The sequence below is a fragment of the Ananas comosus genome, linkage group 22 (assembly GCF_001540865.1).
Source record: "Ananas comosus cultivar F153 linkage group 22, ASM154086v1, whole genome shotgun sequence".
NCBI classification, from domain to species: Eukaryota; Viridiplantae; Streptophyta; class Magnoliopsida; order Poales; family Bromeliaceae; genus Ananas; species Ananas comosus.
The window spans coordinates 10,219,426-10,244,277 of NC_033642.1; the positions used below are offsets into that span (position 1 = coordinate 10,219,426).

Sequence of the window (24,852 nt, forward strand, 5' to 3'; positions counted from 1 at the left end):
TTGGGATTAATTTAATTTGATTTTTACGTACTTCCCAACATCACCAAATTAATCTAGAGAGAGAGAGAGAGAGAGAGAGATTACTTGCGAGGAGGGATATTCTCTTCTCTCTCTCTCTCTCTCTCTCTCTCTCTCTCTCTCTCTCTATATATATATATATATATATATATATGTATATGAATGATGCGATTAATATATATTGAGGGACCCCAGCAGTGTCTCTCCCCTAGATTACGACCGACGCGCACGCCTTCTCCTCCGGCGAGATGACAGGGATTTTATCAATCATTGTGTGTGTTTGTGTATGTATGTGTGTGTGTATATGAATTTAATAGAGAGCATAGGTAAGTAACTAGCCACGTAGTTAATATATTAACTTAATTTGCTTCTTGTGCTTTCTCTCTCCCTATATATATGTGTGTGTGTGTGTAGGCCTGCTTATACATCCATTAACCACCAACGACTACTGAAACTAGCTAACTTCTTTTCCTAGCTAGAAAGTTTCCTGCATATATATATATACCAAGAAAATTTAAGGTAGACATATATATATATATATATATATNGCTAACTTCTTTTCCTAGCTAGAAAGTTTCCTGCATATATATATATACCAAGAAAATTTAAGGTAGACATATATATATATATATATATAATTTGCAATCCAATTCAAGCTCTCTGCAAAATCCTTTGTAGCTCATCCTCAAATCCTGTCTCGAGCACGCTCTCTCTCTCTCTCTCTCTCTCTCTCTCTCTCTCTCTCTCCAGAGATTGATATGGGGTTAAGGGATATCGAGTCGACGCTCCCACCGGGGTTTAGATTCCACCCAAGCGATGAAGAGCTCGTGTGCCACTATCTATACAAGAAGGTGGCAAACGAAGGAGTTGCGCAAGGAACCATGGTGGAGGTGGATTTGCATACTCGCGAGCCATGGGAGCTACCAGGTTTGATTAATTATTTCACAAGAAATATTTAATCCTCTCATGCATGCACGTCTTCTTGATTAATTACAAGTACTTTAGCTTCATAAATATTAAATTGACTTTTCCCCTCCTTCCTCTTTCTATGTCATTTTAGAGATTAATTAATGATTATCTCTACCTATTATATGCATAATTATTGGTTATATATATCAACTGTTCTTGCCATATACCATATGTGCAGTATATATCTGTTTACTGTTGATTGAGAAGGGTCAGAGACAACTTGCAAGGAAGCAATGATCAGAAATTTCTTTAATTTGTATTGTTGCTAATATTGCTTTATTTAGGGAGTTAATTACTATTTATGAGACATCCAGCTTCAAGCGTACAATATATTAATTACTTAGCCCGAAAAAGAACATATAGGATTAATTAAACAAACGCAATAGTAACTTCTTAATTATATGTCGCCAGGGAACTAATATAATCTTGTTCTGAAGCAATATATTTATCTTGATTAACCGCTGTTATATGGTAACTAAATTGAATTCACCATGTAAATAATATTCATTTGATATCTAATAATTGTATAGCAGTTTCTTATTGGTTTTTTTTTTTAAGGTATAGATCAATGAATCATTCGTCTATGCCTCATGCAAAGGCCTGTTTTGTACTTTTAATTAACAGGTTAGTTTACCTGTAACTGCGTGAATTTGTCATCTTGCAATGATAGAGTTAATATCATGAAGAAACATATACACGTACACTAGACGTTCCTCATGGTTACTAAACTCCAAATGAAGTTTTTGTCATTTCCTCTTAATATGTCAAATTAAGCTCCTTATAATTGGTGACATGAAGACAAGGTGCGCCATTACATCAACTTCTTTGATACGTAATCCTCAGCTTTCTTTCTTGGGTTGCAGTGCTGTTGCATTCATATATTTAAAGCTGTACGTAGTACAACGCGAGAGTGCATACATTAATTTATTTCATTGTTACATTAGCGTCACTGAATTATTACTACATGCAGCAACAAATTAATCAGAATTTAAAATAATCTAAGTGACATGATCTTGATCTATCTGTGTGCATGGCCCTCAGAGGTGGCCAAGCTGAGCGCGAACGAATGGTACTTCTTCAGCTTCCGAGACCGCAAGTACGCGACCGGGTTGCGCACGAATCGGGCAACGAAGACCGGATATTGGAAGGCTACTGGGAAAGATCGCATGATATATTACCCGAAAAGCCATACAATTGTTGGGATGAGGAAGACGCTTGTGTTTTATAGTGGAAGAGCTCCGAATGGGGTGAAGACCAGCTGGGTGATGCATGAGTTTCGACTGGAAAACCCTCACACCCCACCTAAGGTAATCCCTCCATCACTACTTCTTCATCAACTGGTTTAATTAATTTGATCGATGCTGATATTTATGTTACATGCATGCAGATAAAAGTGCGTTGCATCTAGTTATTAATATCAATATGATAATTAAACTTGAGCAGAGCCAATATTGATGCATCATATATATATCCGTGGATAACAATTTTGTTCTGTGAATAAAAGCACCGTCCTTCGAGTTTGGCATGCATGTTTCTATTGTTCATGGCCGACAAAGAGAAGTTAAGGCGGGTGCATATATTTGAGAATCAAACTAACTAATTAACTACCTTGAATATGCAATATAATATAGTTAAATATAAAATACAAATGATGTATCATTCTCTGAGATTTGGTTTAACTACGACAACAGCGAAAAAGATCTAGCTGGTCGGACATAGAAATACCAAAAAAGAGAATTGAGAAAAAGTAAAAAAAATAGGGCAAGCATATAAACTTTTACGTGGTTTGTTAATTTGCTAGCTTACGATCACGGGCGAAAGCAGTTAGCGACTAAAATTTGATAAAACTAGAAATAATTTTAATAAAATTAGGCATATATAATTTTAACTTAACTAAATGGGTTGATTAAAATAGAATAGAGTTAAAAAATTTTGTGGCTCAAAAATCCGTGATATATCAGACACAGACAATAGATCATGTTTTTTTTTTTTTCCCCCTAGCCTTTTTTGAGAGAAACCATCCTCCCTCAAGAGAGGGATTTGGCACGGCCCTACGTGCTCATGTGCAAAAACGAAATATACGTGTGAAAAGAAAGGGAAGAGTTAGCTACAGATCTTTAATTTGTTGACTGAATTTGTGACTGTAATTAAATTTTCGTTTCCACAGTCAAAAAAAAGAACAAAGAAAATCACAAAACAATAGGCTTTATCAGAAGGTGCGAAGTTTCTCTCATTATTACTAATCATTGATTTTGATGTAGCTATGGTGACAATGATCATAGTGTCACCATCCTTGCATTAACGACACCATATATGTAGTTTATTTTTTTTCCTGTAATTCTCTCTTTCTCTCTCTCTCTCTCTCTCTCTCTCTCTCTCTCTCTCTCTCTCTCTCTCTCTCTCTATATATATATATATATATATATATATATTCTGCTAACTTTTGCATCTGGTAATAATAATTAATATTACCTTATCTTGCTCTATATGGAAGGAGGACTGGGTGCTTTGTAGAGTTTTCCACAAGAAGAAATTAGGCGATGATAACACAACGGATTGCAGTTACCTGGAAACTTATGAGCAGGAAAACACCGCCAATAACAGCAGCAGCAACAACAACAACAACAACAACAACAGCAACAGCAACAACAGCAACAGCGACGACAACAACAACAACAACAACAACAACAACAACAACGCTGGGTGCTGCTCATCCCATTGGGATCATAATCAGTCAACTCCTCCGGTGACTGACCTGCCAATGCCAGATGCAGGGCACATTAATGATGAGCAAGCGGGTTCATCACTCTCAAGCACACCACACTATGAGCAGGATCAGTACTGCAACAGCAGCTTCAACAACAACTTGTTCAACCTGGCTCTCTTGCGCTACAACTTCCTTGAATTTCCACAGGAGGTGAATAGCTCTGCCGTTAGCATCGGAATGAGCTCGAGAGATGGAGATGATTACAGCTTGTTGCTCGACCTCGGCTTAGAGGACCAAGATTTGGTGGGAGGAGAGATAGCAAATTAATTTTACTTGGGGAAATTTATTTGCCTATCAAAAGGTGGGGGGAAAAGAAACAGCTAGCTAGCTTCTGTTCTAGCATAGTGCATTTCATCTTCAAGTGTCCTACGTAATTACGGGAGTGATTGAAGTAGTAGCTGGCCAATATGTAGATAAGTGCTAGTATTTGTGATTTGGAAGTTCATTTGCTATTATTTGTACATAACTTACATACTTGATTTGTGAAGATCTCATCTTTCCTGTCATCTATCGCCGCAGAAGCAAATTTTTTACGGTTAGTACAGCAATTTATCAAACTTAAAGAACTCGGAAACAATCATAACGTACAAATAGAAAAGGAAAACTGCAGTATATCAAAGAAAATACAGAAATTTGAGAGTACTCCATGATGATCGAAAAGGCTTGTAAGGGATCTGTTTAACTGGGGAAGTTAAAAATTAGATAACTTGCATGTGCATCTCGTTTTCAAGCCACATTAATGCATGTCTTTCCCGACATATATAGTAATACCAACTTACCAGATGTACATCTTACAAACATGTACATGGAGTAATTTCTGTATTTATTTATTTCATTTCAATTGTTTGATTCTCTCACTACTTGTCTGTTCTATTGGTTTGATATCACTTTTGGACTATTCGAGTTGTGATTGGTGATATTTCCTTGCCTTTCTGTCCGTTTCAATAAGGAGCCAAGGACCACATTGCACTGTCGTCCTGGCATATGTGTCTCCTCTTGTTTCCTAAGCCAAAAAGACACTGTAGAGTTCCCTGTACCCTCAACACATGCAATATATAGGACACCATATGCGATATTGTTTGGAGTAAAAAGCTCTTGTGACACATGATTGCTTGATATGTCTGCATGCTGTGCCATAATATATATTGTCCTTAATTTGTTTTATCCTATGCTAGCTAGTTTGATATCTTACAAATCAGTAACATGCAATAGAAAAAGTTGATTATTGTTCTTCTCTCTTTTGTTAATTAATACATATAAAGGTCTCTCGGTAGATAGATAGATAGATAGATAGATAGAGAGAGAGAGAGAGAGAGAGAGAGAGAGAGAGATTAACAAGTATAGTAGCGAGCAAATTCATGAGAAACAAGTGACACAAGGGATGAACAGCACTTCTGCGCATTAAATCTAAAGAGAATGCTCAACATACTGCTTCTTGCAAGATATCTTATTGAACATTGTTATATATATTCTAAGCTCAAAGTATGTCCTCTCTTTTACCGACCGTCCCTAGAATAAGTGGCGAAGGGATTGGTGGTTGGTACCCGAGACGCAAGTTCGAATCCTAGTTGATTCACATTTCCAGCTAAATTTATTTCTAAACGAAGCGGGTAGCGTGCTATCTATCTCTCTCTCAAAAAAAAAAAGAAGAGTATGTCCTCTTTTGTTTCCTTTGCTTTCTTTATCAGCTGTTCCAACAAGAAAAAGAAAAAGAAAAAGGGAAAAAAAAAATGATGTCCAATGTTCTTGATTAAAAAAAACTGACGTCCAATGTTTTTCTTTTTTGTTTCTATTTGTCTTTTTTATTTTGATTGCTTTGAATGTTCTCCGAGGCCACGTTGCCTCAACCTATGTAGCTAAATTCATCTGCTAAATGAATGAAGCGGGTTACGTGCTACCTTTTTCTCAAAAAAAAAGAAAAAAGAAAAAAAGTTGGACATATCACAATATTGAGATATTCGTCACCTTAATTAATTATCGGCATCTTCCTACATGCTGAGCTTTTAATATCATGCATTGGCTTTGCTTTTTTTTTTCCCAAATAAATACAGCAATCTGGCACACAAAAAAAGATGCCAGCATCTGTTTTAGCAGGACCACTAGAGTACAGCAGCGACGGATTCCTTTCTTTTCTTTTTCTTTTTGAGAGATAGATAACACAACTTGAGAATTCGGGTACCAACCACAAGCCCTTTGCCACTTGCTCTAGGGGCGGTTGGTGGCGGATTCCTTTCTTAATAACATAATTGTTTCCTTTATATATATATATATATATATATATATATACTCGCTAGAAATAGGATATGTAGTAAGATATTCTTTTCGCCCTTGTACTTCTTACAGTTTCATCCAATTAATCTAGTTAATTTGTGTAATGTTAGTGTATTTTCTTATGTTTTGCCTGTAATTGAGTGCATTTATACTAATATATACTAACAAGCTGGTCCGCCATGTAGTCGCATATTAAAATATTGTATTTATACATGTATATTACAGTAGGTACGTAGCATATTCCCATATTAAAGGCGACTCTTAATTATTATAACACTTTCACATCACAAGAGTGAAAGAAAATGATATACGTTGATATGTGCCTGATCCTGGTTGCTTACAAAAAGCTGGGACATAAACCATCTTTCTATCTTACTAATGGAAAAGGCTTTGCGAAAAAGCTTATCTGAAAAATTAATTAACAATGTCACCTAGGTGGTACCGATGCTAGCTTCAAACGGTCACAAAAATGAGTGGGGCTCGAGCGAGCGAGCGAGCGAGCGAGCGAGCGAGCCCGACTCTTGGTCATGCGAGTGATCCCCAAGTTAGCCTTTCTCTTTGAGAATTTCTTGTAGGTTTAGTTCAACATGCAACTAGAGAAAAATGTTCCTATCTTACCCACAATAATTTCCACACCAATCTCACACGTTATTAATGATCTCTAATCCACATTTGGAAGTCTCCGATTGATGTGTACTTGCACTAATTATTGATTAGAAATGTTCAAGCATGACATCACTTAACATATGAAGACACTAAAATTAATTAGACAATAAAATTTGCTTCTCTTTCCTTCGCCAATTTGCATGCGACTTGTTGCGTTTTTTGCCGCTGCATGCATCGATCGAGGCGAACCTCAATCGGACTAATTGAAATTCTTCATGAAATAATTGACATGCAATAGTTAACTACTGCTTTGTCAGACCAGCATATGCAGCCTTAATTAATTTGTATCTAGAAGATCTATATACCTACGCATGCAAAATTAATTATTGAATAATTAATCGATCTACATTTTGCAAATTGATCAGCAAAGTTTCAGATGTTACCTCCAATTGTAGCTAGCTTCTCTCTTAAGAATCATTAACATCACTTTTCCGAAGAAATTTGACAGGTAGATCTTAACAGCACGTTCAAAAGGTGATTGAGAAGGGAGAAGTGCTTTAAGAGGTCTAAAATCAGACGAAAAGAAAGGTTCTCAGGGTGATCCAAGCGTCCTCTGGCTAAATTGTTCACTTCATTAAAAAGCATCCTCTTTATTGACTTCTACATCCCAGTTTTAATTAGTTGGGGATCTGCAGGCCAATTTTCATGGCGGATTTCATTTTCCCTGTTCAAATCGCTTTGCACTACGTGGACACGGCACCATCGCTTAAATGACGGAAACTCCGGGTTCTTTTACTTTGATTAATGAAAGTTTTGATCAATTAATTAAATAGGTCAGTTATCAAATGCTTTATATATAGCAGCATGCAGAGTCCCAAAAGTTTTCTTAAAGGATGAAATCAGAGTCCCCAAAAAGTGAGGGTTCAGGTAGCAATTAAGAACAACCCTGAGTACAATCAAAACCTTAATAGTAATTAATGGATCATAAGCTTTGCTCAATATTACTAAAGGATTATTATCAGTGCCAACCAAGTGTCTTAATATGCTCGGCTTTCAACCATAAGGTGAAAATTTTTCATAACTAGCGAATCACAGTTGGTAGGTATATTATCCTTTATATTTTAATTTGTATTGTGTTGAATTAAAAAAGTGCTGCTCCCATTCGTCTAATGGAGATCTTCGAAAAAACTAAAGAGTGTTTAAAGGAGGAGGACCTAGAAATTTCATAATTGAGCTAACAATGAGAATAAATGTGGTTGTGAGTAACATCGACATGCAAATAATTGTACCAACTAGAGGGGAGCAGCATTAGATATATTGTACTGTAGATGTTGATCTATAATGACAAAATGTAAATTATTTGGGAGATAGGGACTGGGATGTACCATGATGATAATTGTCATTGTTATCATCATTAAGAGAATTAGTAACTCCAAAATCCATTACCAAATGGAAGTGGACATGATGATCGCAACAGATCATGACCCAATCACACTTAGCAGCTAGGATTTCGAGGTCGAGAACCTGCCCACTGAAAATTATCAGCAAACTTTTGATCTTAAGAACATTGCTAGGTGCTAAAGTAGTTATCTAGGTAAGTACTCCTAGTCGGCACAATATTGTCGATCACAGGAATGCAAAATACTGAGAGCTTATTTTGAGATAGCATTGCTGCAATCTTACTTTTCGACTTAGGAAGATGTTTTGACTTAGGAAGCACTTAATTAAGAAACTACTCGAAAGTTGATTCACATCTAGAAATTGAAAGTGAAAATTTCACAGTATTTCAAATTTTAGAATGAATAGAGCTATAGAAATGGAAATAGAATAAGCCTGTCAAATTCCGACACCTCTAAAATTAAAAAAAAAAACACAAAACAAAACAAAAATAGAAACAAAAAGGCAAGGGAAATCCGTCAAAACCCTGAGAATACCAAATGATGCTGCCTTATTCAAGGTGTCGTTTTGCAGCTTTATGGCAGTGAGAATCAACATGCTGAGAACGAGAACAGATTAAACACGGAAAAACATTAGGAGCTAATGTAGTGATTTCCCAGATAGTCAAAATGCAACCAAACTAAATCAAGTTTAGTATCTTCTGATTTCAGTAACCTGGAAAACATCAACAATTACAACCAGAATCTGTTGCGAGTCCTACCGATCCACCCTGCAACTAGAACAGTTTACTTGTGATTGGCATTAAAAAATAACCAACATGCAGGTGTTAATATATGTCCTGATGAGGGCTGTATCAGAAAAGATATCTATATTAGTAGGCATGCTGAAAAGGGCTGTGAAATCAAACTGGAAGTCGTCTATTAGCAACAAAACCAACCACAAACAAACATCCACCTTGTAGTTGACAGCAACCATCCAACAACTGATTCTTCAAAATTTTGATGGACCATATCAAATCAGCATACTTAAGGAGCATAAGCAAAAATAATGAATCAAAATTCCAACAAAATGAAGTTTACCATGATTTCTCCATATACATATCTAGAAGCCCAGCCAGTCAGGAAAAAAAGAAACAAAGTACAAGGGCAAAACATAAACAAAAAGTTCCGATAGAAAACAAGGAAAATTAGCTGCATGGGAGGTCAGGATGAATGCAGAACAGATTGATCAAGCAGAATACCCACTCAACAGTTCGACCAATTCACCTTTCTTCAGCTTTGAGTAACCTTTAATGCCTCGAGACTTTGCAATTTCCCTTAATTCCGTCAGTTTCATAGAACCTAAATCAGGGCTTTCCACAGTAGATGGGGGCTCTACAATCTCTTCTGTGTGAGATTCCTCAGTATCAGAAGTATCGGATTGATCATGTAAAAATACATCGTCGGGCTCATCCAAAGGTTCAGGCTCAGCCTCTGGGACAACCTCAGGCTCACGAATAGCAGTCTTCTTCCCCTGAGCCGTCTTAAATGGAGTAAAGCTATTACCCTCATCTGCTGAAAATATAGGTTGGAACTTAACTTTAGGAACTGGAGAACGGCGTCTGAAGTTTGATGCTGGTCTACTAAAAGGCGCAGCATCTGGCTCATGAACTTCCTCTTGGGAATCGTTATTAGGGCTAAAATAGTTCGAATTTTGCTCATCTTCAAAGGTGCTGCTTCTTTCTGGTTGGTCCATGTTATAATCAGAGTCCACAGTGTTCTTCTTTTTTCGATCCACCGAATGTTTCCTCAATAACTTGAGAAGGGAATCAACGGTTCCCCTCTCTCCCTGCCCTTGTTGTTGCGCAGTTTCAATCTTCTTCTCTTCTTTAATTGCTGCTCGTTCTCGTAGTTGTGCTTGGACCTTTCTGAAAAGCTCCACGATCTCCTTCTCTCTTCGCCCTGGAGTAGCTGTGGCTTGATGCCTAGGGTTGCTAGTCAAAGAAAGCAGTGGCCCATTTTTGGAGGGTACTGGGTCTGTTTCTTCAACGTTGTCAGAGTACTCCCGCTCTTGGTATTGCCTGCCCCTCCCCCTCGAAGATCCCTTTTGCTGTCTTGAGAAATCTGGGTTTCTCCTGTGGCTGTTAGAACTAGCACTACACACAAAAGAAATTCTCTTTGGGGCGTAAGTAGAGCATTTCCTCAAGAAAATTGCCCCCCGAAAGAATCGGTCTCCATTGCAAACCGGTACGGTTGCTCTTCCAATAGTGCCTTTTCTATCAGTGAGTGTATAACCTGTATTAAGAACAGTCCTTCGTTTTAATATGTAAAATAACAACTAGGAAACAGGTCAAATGATCTACATTCACTATATGCATGCCACAGAAGCAGTTTGGTGAACCAATATAAAAGCCGGCATAGTAAATGGAAAAGATATGGATTTGTCTAGATCAGACTATCTTTTCATGATTCACACTGATAATGCAATTTGAAAGTATAGATTCCTTGTGTTATTAGACGAGAATTCTCACCGAAAACTTCAAAGTATAAAATAATGCCTTTACAAAGCAGGAGCACTCAACATTATAAAGATATGATCAAGGGAAGCATAATAGGTAAGGTAGCACTGGAGGACATTGGGGACATAATAAAGATATGATGGAACAAATTTTGGATAATCTATAGTACTGCATGCTCATCTCTAATTGTCCCTCGTCCCATAATAGTTCTTGTCTTTTTTTGGGGGGTCAAAAATAAGAAATGTTCATCAACTAACTAACGGCAATAAGTTGCTAGAATCTATATTTCTTTAGGAACAGAAATTCCACATGAAGTTATTATTACACCTGAACTATATATTACGCTAATAAGGAGCCCCATGAATTTGCAGATAACAGCCATTTTGAGGTCTAGTTACTAACATACATTCTTCAATGGGAACAGGACAAGCAACAAGATTCTGATTCAACAGAAAAAGGGAAAGAAGCCAACCAATTGATTGCATCGATTGCAATAAATCACCCAAACTAAGGCAGAAATAAGAAGTTTGGCCTTTTACTGTTAAAACAGGGGCAAGCATCCGGGAAAGGAGAAAATGCGAGGAAGTAAACATTGGGAGGTGGGAGAAGGTTAAAATAAGCCGTGAATCAATCGAAATACACACAACCGTTACCAAAAATGCACCTTTTTTTTTCCCCCTTTCTCTTCATGTTATAGCAATCATATGAGCTTCCATACAGAATCCAACTTGGGACAACTGGTTACCAGAGAAAAAGAGCAGAACTTTGGCCTAAAAAGCAGATTAATGAGACCAGTATTGTACAAAGTAAGCTTTACAACAAGGTAGGAGGACAGTGGCACACTGACTCGGCAACGAAATCCACACCATTTCCTCCATAATCCCAACAAGTAACAATGCCTACCTCATTCCCAAGCTTACAGCGCCGTAAACCCTCGTTACCAAACATGTAAATAATCACCACATAAGCAATAAATCGAGTAAAAGAGCATCATCCCCCCATTAAGGAAGGTTATAGTGCGGTGGAACGAAGCATGGAGAGCTCGAAAGGAGGAGGAGGAGGAGGAGGAGGAGGAGGAAGCGTTGTTACCGTCGGAGACGAGATGGATTCGTGCAGAGGACATCGCCGCGGCTCCCGTTATCTTCTTCTTCTTCTTCTTCTTTGGCTAGGGTTTCGAGCTCGGCGAGGTTGGTGGTTCTCAGAGGCGGTCGAACTCGAAGAGCATCATCCCCTTCTCCCTCCCGCGAGTCGGAGAGGAGACGCGACGATGATAAGGGTTTTAGCCTCGTACTAGAGCCCCCCCTTTTTTTTTATTCCCTTTTCTCTTGCTTTTTGCAATTTCCCCTTTCTTTTTTTCCTTTTTTTTTTTTTCCTATAATCAACGGACCGATCCTTGTCCAAATCAAATCGGACGGCCCTCGATGGCGTCCGGGTCGAAGCATACTAGCTACTTCCGAGTGGGCCCGCCGTCTCAGAGGACTAATTTTTCTGCCTAGAAATGTTTTTTTTTTCTTTTTCCTAGTTGTTTCTTTGAGCAAATCTTCGTGTTATAAATAAATAACTAATTTTTGAGAATAAGACCATGCACAATTAATTGGTATCGCGCATGCCGAAAAAGGATAAATGAAAATAGTCTAGCAACGCAATCGAAAAGGCAAAGTTCTTCCATTGCAAGCACCTATCCTGTACATCCTTGATATTGAATGGGCTAAGCAGAAGCTCGAGACGTGTAGTTTCTCTCAGCAGCAGTTGCAGCTTCAACAACAGCGAAACCCAAAACCTTTTGATCAAATTGCAGAAATAGCACCAGTAATTGCCGACGAAACTCGAGGAAAATTGAAGTCCAGAGTACAAACCACAAAGGTCAATATTCACTTTCTATCAGACCATACAAATGAAAACACAATGACAGCTCATCCTGATCATAAACTAGTTCCATATCAGCAAGTTTACAAGGCTTTATAATGCCCTAAAAAATAACTCGCATAAAATGTTGCACAGACCAGTAAGAAATCAAAGAAGATATATATTCCGCATTCCGCATTGTTTTCTTTTGTTCAACCATGATAAAATTGCACGATAATTTATCCTCTCAGCCAGCAAAGGGTTCAGCAAGTCTGATTTGTTTCACTTTGAAGCAGCAGCACCACCATAGGAAAAGGCCATGAGTGGAAGAACAGAGTAGCAGATCCAGCAGGCATTATCTATGCTTTCCTACTCTTTGCCATCTCTTCAACATCCAACTCCACTGCCAAAACTGATGCGTCTTGGTTCATAGCAAAATGACTGGCTCAACAAGCAGAAGCACATATTCAGCTCTTGCAAGAAGTATCCAAGACAACAACGATAACTGCAGCAGAGCTTGAAAAGTTGGATCTACAATACAAACCTGTTATGCACCGGACCATGATCAACAGCAGATTGCAAGGCATATATAACTCTACCAAGAATGTCGGTCATTGGCACAGGTCCAAACAATCGGCTGTCTCTCGCTTCCTGTCGCCAACACAAAATGAAAGTTTCTGTTCAGATACATAAATACTAGTGGTACGACACTGCCATGCTGCTATGGTTCATAGGTCAATAATTAAGTGCGGGTTTCTTTTTTCCTTTTTCTTTGGTGTGTGCATGTGGAGGGTAGCAGGAGGAGGAGGGCGGTGTAGTTGCGATTTATAGACAGTTGTTAAGGAGGAGACAACCAACCAACCAACCAACCAACCAACAAAGGTATAAAAAAGGGACAGCTCTCATGACTCTAACAAAGAGTTTGATGATGAATGACATAAGAATGCTTATGTCATGATTTGCAGGACAAAGTTAATACATACCTTTGGCTTTAAAGATGAATTATCTGACAGAACCCAACACTGATCCTTTTCTAAAACAAACGGCTCATCTTTCTCATCAGTTGAAACCATCTCGTAACCTTCTATAGCAGCCAATCTTCGAATGATATAGTCATTAGATTTCTCAGGATCTTTTATCAGCACAACATCTCCAACAAAAACTTGCCTATGACAAGAAAACTAGGTGAATTACTGATGGTTTACTGTAGAACCTGATGTTTAAGGTTATTAAAAGAATAATTAAGTAATTGAACCATGAAAATTTAAAAAACTGTAAGCAGAACAAATGCAATAACAGGAAGAAACCTCAAACTGTATCAAAGATACTATATAGGAAAAAATTATCTTTGTCAACTAGGGCAAACAATACATAAGAAAGTACAACGATAACTTCATGACTTCACAAACAAGAACGAAAAGTTGTGAAATATTATTACTACATAGATAGCTTAGATCATCCATTCTTTCAATAAATTGCATGGCTAAGAGCAAGGACACCATACGTCGACACCTGGCAAAGTACGTGATAAATATAAATGACAATCACTAATCACCAGAAATCTGAGAAGAAAAGAACTCTCAGAACTTAAACAATTCAGAATGAGGAGATTTCAGGTGACGACACTTGCGGCACAAACGCCAGCAATATTGTTTTCATACTTTCAATACGTTTATACAAACAGTTGGATTATCAGGTCCTACTCCTCAAACAGAGTTCAGGCACAGAAGAGACAACTTTGAAGGTTACAATTCGTCATCACCGATAGTTTTTGTTTATACCAGCAATCAATCATTACTTCAAATATGAAGAGAAACTATGTAAACAACTTCTTACACATGCAAAGCAGGAAAAATAATGCACTGTTATTAATTATTCCTCAGCAGACGAACAAGTGAATACATAAGGACGAATACAAGCAAAATGATGGGAGAGAACAAGTTAAAAATGGCTGAGAGAAAGTACGTAGGTGTTGGAGAAGGCAGCTTTCTGACAAGAAGAGTTCCACCATTTGCAGTAATAGTAGGCACCATTTCTTCTCCTTTGGTCCAATGCATGAAAGTCAGCTTGCCTTGGAAAAAGTTCTTCCAAAGTGCATCACTAAGCTCCCTTGCATTGATCTGGCCAACATTATACTTCTGCAGTTTGGGGGGAGGAAAAGACTATTTAACCATGAGTATTTCATGGAACAAAAGAATAACAGAATATGATTATAACCAGAATCTCAAAACACACATGTTATGAAAAACTTCAAAACAAAAGATGAGCAAACTAGCAATACAAAGTAACAAATAAAACAAATCCTGTATCAGAAATCTACTTCGAAAGTTCCATTACGCAGCAGCAACTGAAGTGAGTCCTGATACAACTTGCAAGTGAATAATACCAATATTGTCAAAAAGAATTAAGACAATATATGCATCTATTTGCTAATTAAGAATGGCATACAAACCAGCCCTGTTAGACTCACACATAAGATGCAAAGATGGTACCTCTACAACTTTATGCAACCTAAGACGATAAGCTCTGAGAGCTACTGGAAAGGTAATAATCTCCACGTAATGCCCTAAAGAAGAATAAAACTGGCATAGAACCTCTGAGAATCATTTTATTCAATACTTTCTAGACAGTGAAATAGACATCTTTAACTCTCTGTAAGAGCACTAAGTTTGACGTTACTAGGACACTACAAAAGCTAATCCCAAATTATCAGGAAAGGCTTGGATGTTGATGATATGACTTTAATTATAGAACTACATATTTTACATGCCAAGGAGATAATCAGTCAAAGTAAAAGGTAAACCTGGCAAGATGCATGCAACTCATATTACCAACTTAATAGACAAGAAAAAGAAGAGTGAGAGTGTCATGTTCACTAAGAACTTTGAATCCTTTTAATACTGAACTCAGGATTATCTGTAACCAGTTGTGTATCTTCACTAAAATTGTCAAGAATTCGTTGCACAACGAACGCAACCTAGTAGGCTACTACATTTGCAACTTTTTTCATACTGTGATACCCCAAGGATTTGAAATTATCCTATATATAAGGTATAATAGGACTAAATCTCTTAACCCGGCTATAGTATTCTGGATGGTAACTAGGCTCAAAAGGTTAAGAAGATTAAGCGTTCCAAGGCTAGAGTAGCGCTAGGATGATGACCCCCTTGGAAAGCGTAGTGTTATAGTTGGATTCAGAGCCGAGATGAGTCTCAGCTAAATTAGGGTCTGACAATGACACGTTAACCCAGAGTCTGAATGACAAGACTAGCGAGATGAGTCTCTCACATCGCCTGGTGCTTGTGAGTGTACTCAAGCCTAACAAAGACCTCAGGGCTTAAAGGAGGAAGAAATGTAGCATCCCTAGGATTTGGAATAGCCCTTTATATAAAGTATAATAAGATTAAACCTCTTAACCCAGCTATAGCATTTTGGACGTTGGTTAGACCCAAGATGTTAAGAGGACTAAGTGTGCTACAGCTAAAATAGTTCTAGAATTGGTGGCCCCTCTAGGAAGCAGGGCGTCACACATACGAACACACTATATTCCATCCTCGACACCGATATCACAAGTATGCCCTATTTGTTATCACCGCAGTTAAACAGACTTAAAATTGCATTCATTATGGTGCAGCATCACTACAAGCATATCTAAGTGAAATTGGTGTTTCTGAGGTTTTCCTCTTGAGGTATATTGTGTTCCACATTTTAATTTGAAGAGGGGAAAAAACTCACCATCCCCATCCCGTAAAGCAAAAGGTTACAAGATCACCAGAAATTGAGGGATGCTTTACTATTCCACAGAATGTGTTAGGGTATGGTTAAACACTCACAACCAGGACGAACAGCAGCATTAACCATAATGACCCAAAAAGAAAGATTGAAACAAAGATACAAGAGAGAGAACAAACTATCAACTGTAGACAGAGCTAAAAGAGGCCAGATCAGAATAATAATAATAATAATAATAATAATAATAAAATAAAACTTTACCACACCAGTAACATATCGCCCTAGAGACAATAATGCAACTAAGAGAGCAAACTTCCGTCTCTTCTTATAGAATAATCTAGAAATTGAGTAGCAGCACGGCGGAAACCCAAAAAGAAAGTGCATGACCCAGAGATTTCCTAAAAACAATCCGATAATAGATCGTAAAAGCCCTTTTAACAGAAGAGGTAACAAGGGTACTAGGTAGAAGATCAAAATCTTTCCATTTTCAAAGGATCAGAGCCCAAAACAACCAATTCTCACAAATAACAAGAAAAAACACGACCAATATCACTAATCAAACCTGAATTGGTACTCGAATGCCTAGAAAACAAGGAATCTAATCAAAACCCTCAATTCCTCATCACATCAACTAAGTTTTCGAAAAGAAGAAGAAGGAGGAGAAAAGGCCAAGAGGGATGGGGCGAGGGCGAGGGCGAGGGCGGGGGCGGGGTCGGGGGCGAGGAAAATAGGGTTTACCTTCCAACTAAGGGAGAGGGAGTATTCGAACTTGTTCACGGCGTAACGAACCCACGTCGAGAGCGAAACCATTTGCGCCTCCTCCTCTTCCTCTTCCTCCTCTTCTTCCTCCCCCCAACTCCAACAGTATCCCCACCTCTCCGATTCGATTCGAGGCTTAAAACCCCAGCAACACCATCGTCCCCGCTATTGCCACGCCGACATGATGATCGCTCATCTATTCGTCGTCGCAGGGTTGGTACTTGGTAGGGCGTGAGGCGGAGACGGGTGCGGTTCGGGTCAGACCCAAACAGGGCCCGCACTCGACTCCGATGAGAGATTCCTAATTGGGTCTTGTTTGGGTTCGATTTTTTTATTAAGCGTGGTCGGACACGGATCAAGTCGAGTGTAAATCCGGCAATTTTTGTTGTCTCGCTGCCGACTTTAACTATTCGGGTTTATTCCTCTGTATTCTTTCTTCTTCTTTTTTAAGATTACAGAGCTAATTAAATAGGGTCTAACATCAGCCATCAAAGTATATCATACTCTTGAGAGTGCATGATCCGCTGAAAATAAACCTTAAAAAATCTCCTCTAGATCTCCGTCTTAACTAACTATTGACTGCTTTTGCTTATGATTACAACAATCTCTACAAGAATGTTTGGTAACTAAACAAGGTGAATCTTAGCAGCGGGGGAAAGGTAACATGCGATTTGAGCTTCAAAGCAAAAGTTTGAATTTAAAGGTTCTTTCTAATTATACTGTAAAGACAACCGCCATTGATACGGCTTAGAGAGTTCCACCTGCTATACGGTACTCTGGTTCATCCCCTCGTTTTAGTCTATTATAGCAAGAGAGAAATAGCATCGCCGTAGTAACAGGACAACAGTTCTTTGTGCTCAAAACTAGAAACTCTATGCCACGCAAGGTGTTCTGGTCTAAAAGCACCATGAATTAAGAGGAGACAGCCGAGCAAAGACCAGGACATAGAGGTCCTCTTAATTTGCTGTTTGAATAATAATCCATTTCAAAATTAGGCTTTCAGCTACTCATGCTTCTTTACAAAAGCATCGTGTATATCACATCGTACAGCCTGCTTTTGTGAATTTTCTATCATCCAGAATAGTCAACGAATTCATGCTTGACTTGAGCGAGCGAAAGTAGAGGTTCTCAGACTAGGCAGTAGGCACACGGTTTTGACTCAACTATTATTATGAAGTGTGAAAAAGGTGGGAAGGGGGTCCAGTCCCGTGGCTTCCTAGAAGGGAGAGGGTGGGAAAGGAAAGGTGAACGACGGAAGAAACAGATCTTATCCAATGGGACGCTGTCTCTCTCTCTCTCTCTCTCTCTCTCTCTCTCTCTCTCTCCATTTTCTTCTATTCTCATTATTGTTCCCTTTTTTTTTGAAAAAAAAAAACTTTTAGGCCTTTGTTCTGTCTTTTCTACAAGACAAGATAAAACTGATCAGTCTATATTCATCCGGAATGCCGGACTGCTGAATCATATGCATCTTCTATAACTAAATAATAATAATAATAATGAAGATGGAGACGAAGCAGCATCAGAAACCGATACTGCAGCTGCTGATGCTAACTTCGCTAGCAGCAGCAGCAGCAGCACTCACTGCCGACTCTCCGCGCTGCCGCACTGCATGCGGCAACATACCCATCCCCTACCCCTTCGGCGTCGAAACCGGCTGCTACCGCGAGGGCTTCGGCTTAGTCTGCAACGACTCCTACCACCCTCCGAAGCTCTCCATCCTCTACTACGATTACGAAGTGATCGACATATCTATTGTTAGCGGGGAGATGCGGGTGTATCTGGAAGCGGGCCGGGCATGCTACAACTCGACCGGGGGGCTAATAAGCAGCAGCACACCTCCCACGGTGCTGATCGAGAGCCCTTACGTTTTCTCCACTCGCACCAAGTACGTTGCAGTCGGGTGCCCCAACCTCGGGTACTTCGTCGACCCCGCGGGCTACTACGTCAGCGGCTGCGTCTCCATCTGCAGGCCGTCGGCGTACAATAACTTGAACGGATCGTGCACCGGCGACGGCTGCTGCCAGAGCTCCATACCCACCGGGCTCGACTATTACGAGCAGTACTTGCAGAATTTCATCGTCGCCGGCGGGGCTGGCATATTTCTGGCGAATTCTACCCCTTGTGCTTACGGATTTCTTGTCGATGCGGACTGGTTCAGATTCACCCCCTCTTATCTATCGATGACGTCAGATCTGAGAGTTCCCATCGTGCTCGATTGGGCGATTAGAAATGTCAGAAATGGCAGTGCTGCGGTGCACAATTCGACAGACTATGCGTGCCGCAGTGCGAACAGCACGTTCTATGATTCCTCTAATGGCGCTGGATACCGCTGCAATTGTTCCAAGGGATACGAGGGCAATCCGTATATTGAGACCGGATGCCAAGGTTTTATCTGATTCTTTTCTTCTTCTTCTTCTTCTTCTTCTTCTTCTTTTTTAAGCCCTCTCTCGCGCATTCCTTTCCTGAGATTACTGGCTAGTTAACTGATATTCTAATGAAAAAAAAAAAAAAAAAAAAAAAAAAAAAAAACATCTTTTGGAGAAATTGGTAGCTTACTAGATGTTATGCCCGAACTTTGTGTTTGTTAATTTTTTTGCCATAGATATCAACGAGTGCGAGCATAAAGACCAGTACCCGTGCTATGGAATTTGCACAAATGTGCCAGGGAGTTACCTCTGCGAATGCCCACGCGGGACTGCCGGAGATGCTTTCACACAGGATGGTTGCAGACCCAAGGACAAATTTACATTGGCACTAAAAATAGTTACAGGTACTTAGTTTCTGTTCTATTTTGTATTCGTAAATACATTAATAGGTCTGATCAGTTCGTTAGGGCTTTTCCTCGTCGACTGACTTTGTACTGTTTCAATGTCATACGTAGTAACTGAAAATTGAGTTCCGGAGAAAGTACTGGTAGTATGCAATTATCTGCAAAAATAACCTACTACTAAATTTACGCTTTCATTTGTTAAGAAAGAATACAAATACATCTTTGGGTTAATTTGCAGGTGCAAGTCTTGGAATTTTCTTTGCTCTGTTTATGGGCTTTTGGGCGTATCTGGGGCTCCAGAAGAAAAAGCTCATTAGAACAAGACAGAAGTTCTTCGAGCAAAACGGAGGCTTGATATTACAACAACAAATGAGGTCCTGTAGAGGTGTGACATTCAAGATATATGCGAAAGAAGAGCTAGAAAAAGCCACCAACAATTTCGACACGGACCGTGTGCTCGGTCGTGGAGGTCATGGCATTGTTTACAAAGGAATTCTGGAGGACGAAACGGTTGTAGCCATCAAGAAATCCAAGATAATGGATGACAACCAAACCAAGGAGTTTGCAACTGAAATGCTCATCCTTTCCCAAATCAACCATAAGAATGTGGTGAAGCTCTTAGGTTGTTGCTTAGAGGTTGAAGTTCCAATGTTGGTCTATGAATTTGTTTCTAATGGAACCCTCTACAGCTTTATTCATGGAAAAGATCAAAGCTTTATTCCTTTTGATGAACGTCTCAGAATTGCAGTGGAATCTGCCGGGGCGCTTGCATACATGCACTCGTCAGCTTCAACTCCCATCCTTCATGGAGATGTAAAGTCGGCTAACATACTATTGGACGACAAATTCACTGCAAAAGTTTCTGATTTTGGAGCTTCGAAGCTTGCTGCCACCGATGAGGTTCAATTGGCTACATTAGTTCAAGGGACTTGCGGTTACTTGGATCCAGAGTACTTAATAACATGCCAACTAACCGAGAAAAGTGATGTTTACAGCTTTGGGGTCTTTATTTTAGAGATTTTCACAAGAAAAAAAGCACTTTATTTCAATGGACCAGAGGAAGACAGGAGCCTTGCGTCGTGTTTTATTACCGCGATGAAAGAAGGCCGGTGTTTAGAAATTTTCGACAGTCAAGTAAAGAGTGAAGCGAGAGCAGAACTCCTTGAAGAGATTGCGGAGATTGCAATGCAATGTTTGAGTATGTGGGGGGACGAAAGGCCCGCGATGACAGAAGTTGCTGAAAGGCTAGAGAGGCTAAGAAGAATCCAAAAGCACCCATGGGTTCAAGCGAATGATTCGGAGGAGATGGATAGCTTACTTGGGGAATCATTAGACACTCATGCAAATCATATCAATGGGCATAATTACATCGAGCAAACCGTGTTTGATTTAGAAGAGGGAAAAGGATAATTGAGGTTTCAAGTGCAGTCCAAACACCTGCCTAGAGTTCCTTTTCTCCAATAGCCTACACCAACAACGGAGAATATTTTCATAGAGTTTGTATATTCATGATAGCATTTGTACGAAGACGCGCAATTTCATCTCATGATGTATTCATCAGAAGATGAAGTTTAACCAGGTCGACCTGTGATCTGTGTATGAAGTTGTTGGATTATAATATGGCATTAAATGTATAAAAGACCAATTGAAAGCAAGTGGCTGATAAAATCAGTGATTTGCCAAACTGTTGAATCTTGGATTTTCATCTGTTGTTATGTGATTTTAGTTCCCTATCTACGTCGCAATGTATCTTCTACTGCACTGCTGTTGAAGTTGTTTTTGCTGATTCCATACAGTTTTTCTTGGCCCTTTTTTTTTTTTCCCAATTTTAATATCTATTCATGGGTAATTCTGAGAGAAAACTTTTGCTTAATGCTTCTTGTGCACTAAGCTTATGTTACCAGTAAAAAATAATTTGTTGGCGGCATAAGATCCAGCACTCTTTAACTATACATATAGAGAGGCATCAAGAATATTATAGCCGGCAGCATCGTGTCTCCTCGCCGTGTTTAGTATAGTTTCGGCAGCTTCAAGCCGACCTTCACCGACTTCACCATGAATTCGGCAGAACTAACGATTTCGTCGCTATGTCCGCAGCCCGTATTTGGTTCGCACGAGTATCACGATGAATCCGGCATCGCATGCTGTGTCGCCACCGACTTCATTTAAACCCCCCGGGCCGTTTTATTAATTTCGAGCTCATTTATTTATTTTTATTTTTGTACAAAATAATTAAACAAAAGTGGGAGAGGTAGGATAGGGGATTCGCCCTTCTTCTTCTTCTTCTTCTTCTTCTTCTTCCGCCTCCTCCACCGCTCCCCTGTTGGAAACCCTAACCCTTGAGAGCGAAATAATGGTGTGCATCCGCAGGGCGACGATCGACGACCTGCTGGCGATGCAGGCGTGCAACCTGATGTGCCTGCCGGAGAACTACCAGATGAAGTACTACCTGTACCACATCCTGTCGTGGCCGCAGCTGCTGTTCGTGGCGGAGGACGACGGGGGGAAGATCGTGGGCTACGTGCTCGCCAAGATGGAGGAGGACGCGTCCGAGCCCTGCCACGGCCACATCACCTCCCTCGCCGTCCTCCGCACCCACCGCAAGCTCGGCCTCGCCACCAAGCTCATGACCGCCGCCCAGAGGGCCATGGACTCCGTCTTCGGCGCCGAGTACGTCTCCCTCCACGTCCGCCGCAGCAACCGCGCCGCGTTCAACCTCTACACCTCCACCCTCGGCTACCGGATCCACGGCGTCGAGGCCAAGTACTACGCCGACGGGGAGGACGCCTACGACATGAGGAAGCAGCTCAAGGAGAAGCACCACCACCACCACCACCACCACCACCATCATCACCACCATCACCATGGCCCCGCCGGCGGGTGCTGCTCTGTTGATCACAAGGCGGCCGATTCAGCGGGCAATTCTTCTGCTTCTGGCGGCGGCGGTGGCGACGCTGATTTATCGTCAGCGGCGGCGGCGGCTGCTGCTGCTGCTGCTGCTGCTGCTGCCTCGAGAGAGAAAAAGGTTGATGCTTGAGGTAGCTATTTTGAACCGATCCGAGGAATTGCCTTTTGCACGCTAGTATAACCCAATTTCTGATATTATGTGTGGAGTAGTTTGAACTAGAAATTTCTTTTCTACGAGTAGGGTGCGTAAATCAGAATTTCAGTCTGCTAAAAATTTCATAATATCTTTCACCGCTTGGATTCCTTCTATTGAATTGTGTTTTTTCTGTGATGAAGTTTGATGGATTGTTATATGTCTCCTGCTTTTCTGTTCCTATTCATCTTTCGATGCAATTGAACAGCTAATGGTGCTCTGATAACATCACACAAATGACCTCTGGAACCTGAGACTGAAAAGATAGCCATCTCGTCCCCTCTGTTGAACTTGAGCCTCTGGGCTTCCTCCCTTGAGAGATGTTACGAGTTCATCAGCACATCCATCGGCGTACTGCGAAAAGCAGAAGCCTTCCAAGTGACTTGGCTCACCATGGCGTTGTTGTTGGTCTTCATTCTTGGACAACACCCACTCGCACCCGGCACCCCTCGTGCCCGGCCCCTGCAGACCATCAAAGGCGGTTCTCTCGAGGTTGTTGACTACCTGAATCCGGCCGTGTCCTCAGGTGACGTACATCATGCTGTGAGCATTGATGTTCCGATAGGGTTTAAGCATGGAATGCTAGAACCACAGAGGAATAATAAATTAGACATTTTTCTGATTACTTAGTATTAGTTGTTGGCATGATTTTTCTTTTCCCTTTCTTACCCTGTGGGAACTCCGTTGCAACCACTCATTTGGATGAGATTAAGGACTGGTTGCTTTTGGCTCTTTAGGTAGGTGATCCTTCCACCCTGTGGATTGTACATATCGGCACGAGATGGGTTGTTGATGTTCGCTTTCATCCTCATAGTGCAGTATGTTTCGTCTAAACCATTCGATTGTTGAGTACCTCTCCCTCCGTTCCCCTCTTTGCTTGTACATATCGGCATGAGATGGGTTGTTGATGTTTGCTTTCATCCTCATAGTGCAGTATGTTTTGTCTAAACGATTCGATCGTCGAGTACCTCTCCATTCCCCTCTTTGCATTTCTCCCTCTTCCTCCTGCTGTTGTGCCATACTTGAAGGTCGCATCAAGTGAAGGCCATACTCCACTCGGCTTATCTCACCTCTCTGGTCGTTCTTGCTTTGGATTCTCCTTGCTACCTCCCTATTCACGCCTAGAGACTCCTCCAGCATCTCGATGTCAAACCCGCTTAGGATATTGTTCCCTGCGGCCTGTCTTGTACTTTCCAAGGAATTACATATGTTGTCCTTTCTGAAGCCTTCCAGCTAGAAGGAATTTCTGGCAATTTTAAATCCATTGATGGGTTTAGTAAATCAACATATATAACGTACAAAGAACGGTTGTTATTTTTGTATTGATAGGAATGTGTGCTTTATTGGTTACGTACCACGAGTCTAGGGTCGAGTTGGTTGGCCTTGTTGCGAGTGTCCAAAACTTGGATGGCAACCACAGGGGAGTCACCATCGTTGTAGCACCAATGGGAAACGGCAGCAGGCCGTGCACTGAAGTCTCCCTCTCGGAAGCGGTGGATCTGCTGGTGCTCGACTCTCATCCGTTGGCTTTGGCTTTGCCACTCCTCCCTATACTACAAAATATGGGAAAAAGGAGATGGATTCACATCAGAAAGTGAGACTAGTTATAGCTGATAACCAGCAGGATTTCTTACCTTAGTAGTCCTCTTGCACACTTTTAGTGTTGTTTGAGCTGTATAATATTTGCACAAAATTGCTTGGTAAATCTGTTGTTGATTTATGCACCCTATTCCATTCCTATCTCTCCGTTCTAAGTTTTATTGTACTTGTATTCAGATAATTCCTTTTTGTATAGATACACCTGCCTTTTGCATAACTTGAAATGCATCTGAGTTACAATTCGTCGTTTCCTTCCTGAGCCTTTAATACCTGTTGTCCAATGACCTAGTAAATGCACAAGCAGATGGTAAACTAGATAGTTTTATGCTTGGCACTGAAGCAAGCATGGCTGTTCAGCAGAGTCCTATGAATTGAAATGCATTTGTGAATTCTTTGATCCTTCTAAGTCACCTTAGATAGTAATTTGTATATATATATATATATACCCTCTCATTGTCATTGTTTGGTAATATGGTAAAATCACTATCCATTCTAACAGGAGATACTTTGAGAGGTTCTTA

The 24,852-nt window shown here is 40.3% G+C and overlaps 5 protein-coding genes and 1 pseudogene across 5 annotated transcripts; 3 read left to right on the plus strand and 3 right to left on the minus strand.

The window, feature by feature from the left end:
* LOC109726999 (protein CUP-SHAPED COTYLEDON 3-like) lies at positions 646-4,262 on the plus strand. The gene is made up of 3 exons (XM_020256846.1): positions 646-945; positions 2,029-2,294; positions 3,482-4,262. The coding sequence occupies exons 1-3, from the start codon at positions 777-779 to the stop codon at positions 4,019-4,021; spliced, it is 975 nt and encodes a 324-aa protein (XP_020112435.1). The 5' UTR covers positions 646-776; the 3' UTR covers positions 4,022-4,262.
* On the minus strand, positions 9,055-11,830 carry LOC109727326 (SAP-like protein BP-73). The gene is made up of 2 exons (XM_020257398.1): positions 11,616-11,830; positions 9,055-10,302 (listed from the first exon to the last, which is right to left on the minus strand). Exons 1-2 carry the CDS (start codon positions 11,647-11,649, stop codon positions 9,257-9,259), a joined length of 1,080 nt encoding a protein of 359 aa, XP_020112987.1. The 5' UTR covers positions 11,650-11,830; the 3' UTR covers positions 9,055-9,256.
* On the minus strand, positions 12,363-17,057 carry LOC109727328. The gene is made up of 5 exons (XM_020257401.1): positions 16,842-17,057; positions 14,337-14,509; positions 13,355-13,538; positions 12,916-13,022; positions 12,363-12,812 (listed from the first exon to the last, which is right to left on the minus strand). Exons 1-5 carry the CDS (start codon positions 16,911-16,913, stop codon positions 12,731-12,733), a joined length of 618 nt encoding a protein of 205 aa, XP_020112990.1. The 5' UTR covers positions 16,914-17,057; the 3' UTR covers positions 12,363-12,730.
* On the plus strand, positions 18,038-21,344 carry LOC109727325 (wall-associated receptor kinase 2-like). The gene is made up of 3 exons (XM_020257397.1): positions 18,038-19,247; positions 19,465-19,632; positions 19,871-21,344. The coding sequence occupies exons 1-3, from the start codon at positions 18,359-18,361 to the stop codon at positions 21,040-21,042; spliced, it is 2,229 nt and encodes a 742-aa protein (XP_020112986.1). The 5' UTR covers positions 18,038-18,358; the 3' UTR covers positions 21,043-21,344.
* Positions 21,837-22,896, plus strand: LOC109727327 (N-alpha-acetyltransferase daf-31-like). Its single transcript, XM_020257400.1, has one exon. It carries the CDS (start codon positions 21,986-21,988, stop codon positions 22,667-22,669), a length of 684 nt encoding a protein of 227 aa, XP_020112989.1. The 5' UTR covers positions 21,837-21,985; the 3' UTR covers positions 22,670-22,896.
* LOC109727149 lies at positions 22,888-24,822 on the minus strand (annotated as a pseudogene).

What these genes read in the sequence shown, in the direction of transcription:
- LOC109726999 (XM_020256846.1), top strand. Translation starts at nt 777, where the DNA reads ATGGGGTTAAGGGATATCGAGTCGACGCTCCCACCGGGGTTTAGATTC. An exon ending in CGAGCCATGGGAGCTACCAG is followed by an intron (nt 946 to 2,028) that starts GTTTGATTAATT and finishes CATGGCCCTCAG; the next exon opens with AGGTGGCCAAGCTGAGCGCG. An exon ending in ACCCTCACACCCCACCTAAG is followed by an intron (nt 2,295 to 3,481) that starts GTAATCCCTCCA and finishes TCTATATGGAAG; the next exon opens with GAGGACTGGGTGCTTTGTAG.
- LOC109727326 (XM_020257398.1), bottom strand. Translation starts at nt 11,649, where the DNA reads ATGTCCTCTGCACGAATCCATCTCGTCTCCGACG. An exon ending in AATCCATCTCGTCTCCGACG is followed by an intron (nt 10,303 to 11,615) that starts GTAACAACGCTT and finishes TTCTTAATACAG; the next exon opens with GTTATACACTCACTGATAGA.
- LOC109727328 (XM_020257401.1), bottom strand. Translation starts at nt 16,913, where the DNA reads ATGGTTTCGCTCTCGACGTGGGTTCGTTACGCCGTGAACAAGTTCGAA. An exon ending in CCCTCTCCCTTAGTTGGAAG is followed by an intron (nt 14,510 to 16,841) that starts GTAAACCCTATT and finishes CCCAAACTGCAG; the next exon opens with AAGTATAATGTTGGCCAGAT. An exon ending in ATTCATCTTTAAAGCCAAAG is followed by an intron (nt 13,023 to 13,354) that starts GTATGTATTAAC and finishes TGTTGGCGACAG; the next exon opens with GAAGCGAGAGACAGCCGATT.
- LOC109727325 (XM_020257397.1), top strand. Translation starts at nt 18,359, where the DNA reads ATGAAGATGGAGACGAAGCAGCATCAGAAACCGATACTGCAGCTGCTG. An exon ending in TATTGAGACCGGATGCCAAG is followed by an intron (nt 19,248 to 19,464) that starts GTTTTATCTGAT and finishes TTTTTGCCATAG; the next exon opens with ATATCAACGAGTGCGAGCAT. An exon ending in GGCACTAAAAATAGTTACAG is followed by an intron (nt 19,633 to 19,870) that starts GTACTTAGTTTC and finishes GTTAATTTGCAG; the next exon opens with GTGCAAGTCTTGGAATTTTC.
- LOC109727327 (XM_020257400.1), top strand. Translation starts at nt 21,986, where the DNA reads ATGGTGTGCATCCGCAGGGCGACGATCGACGACCTGCTGGCGATGCAG.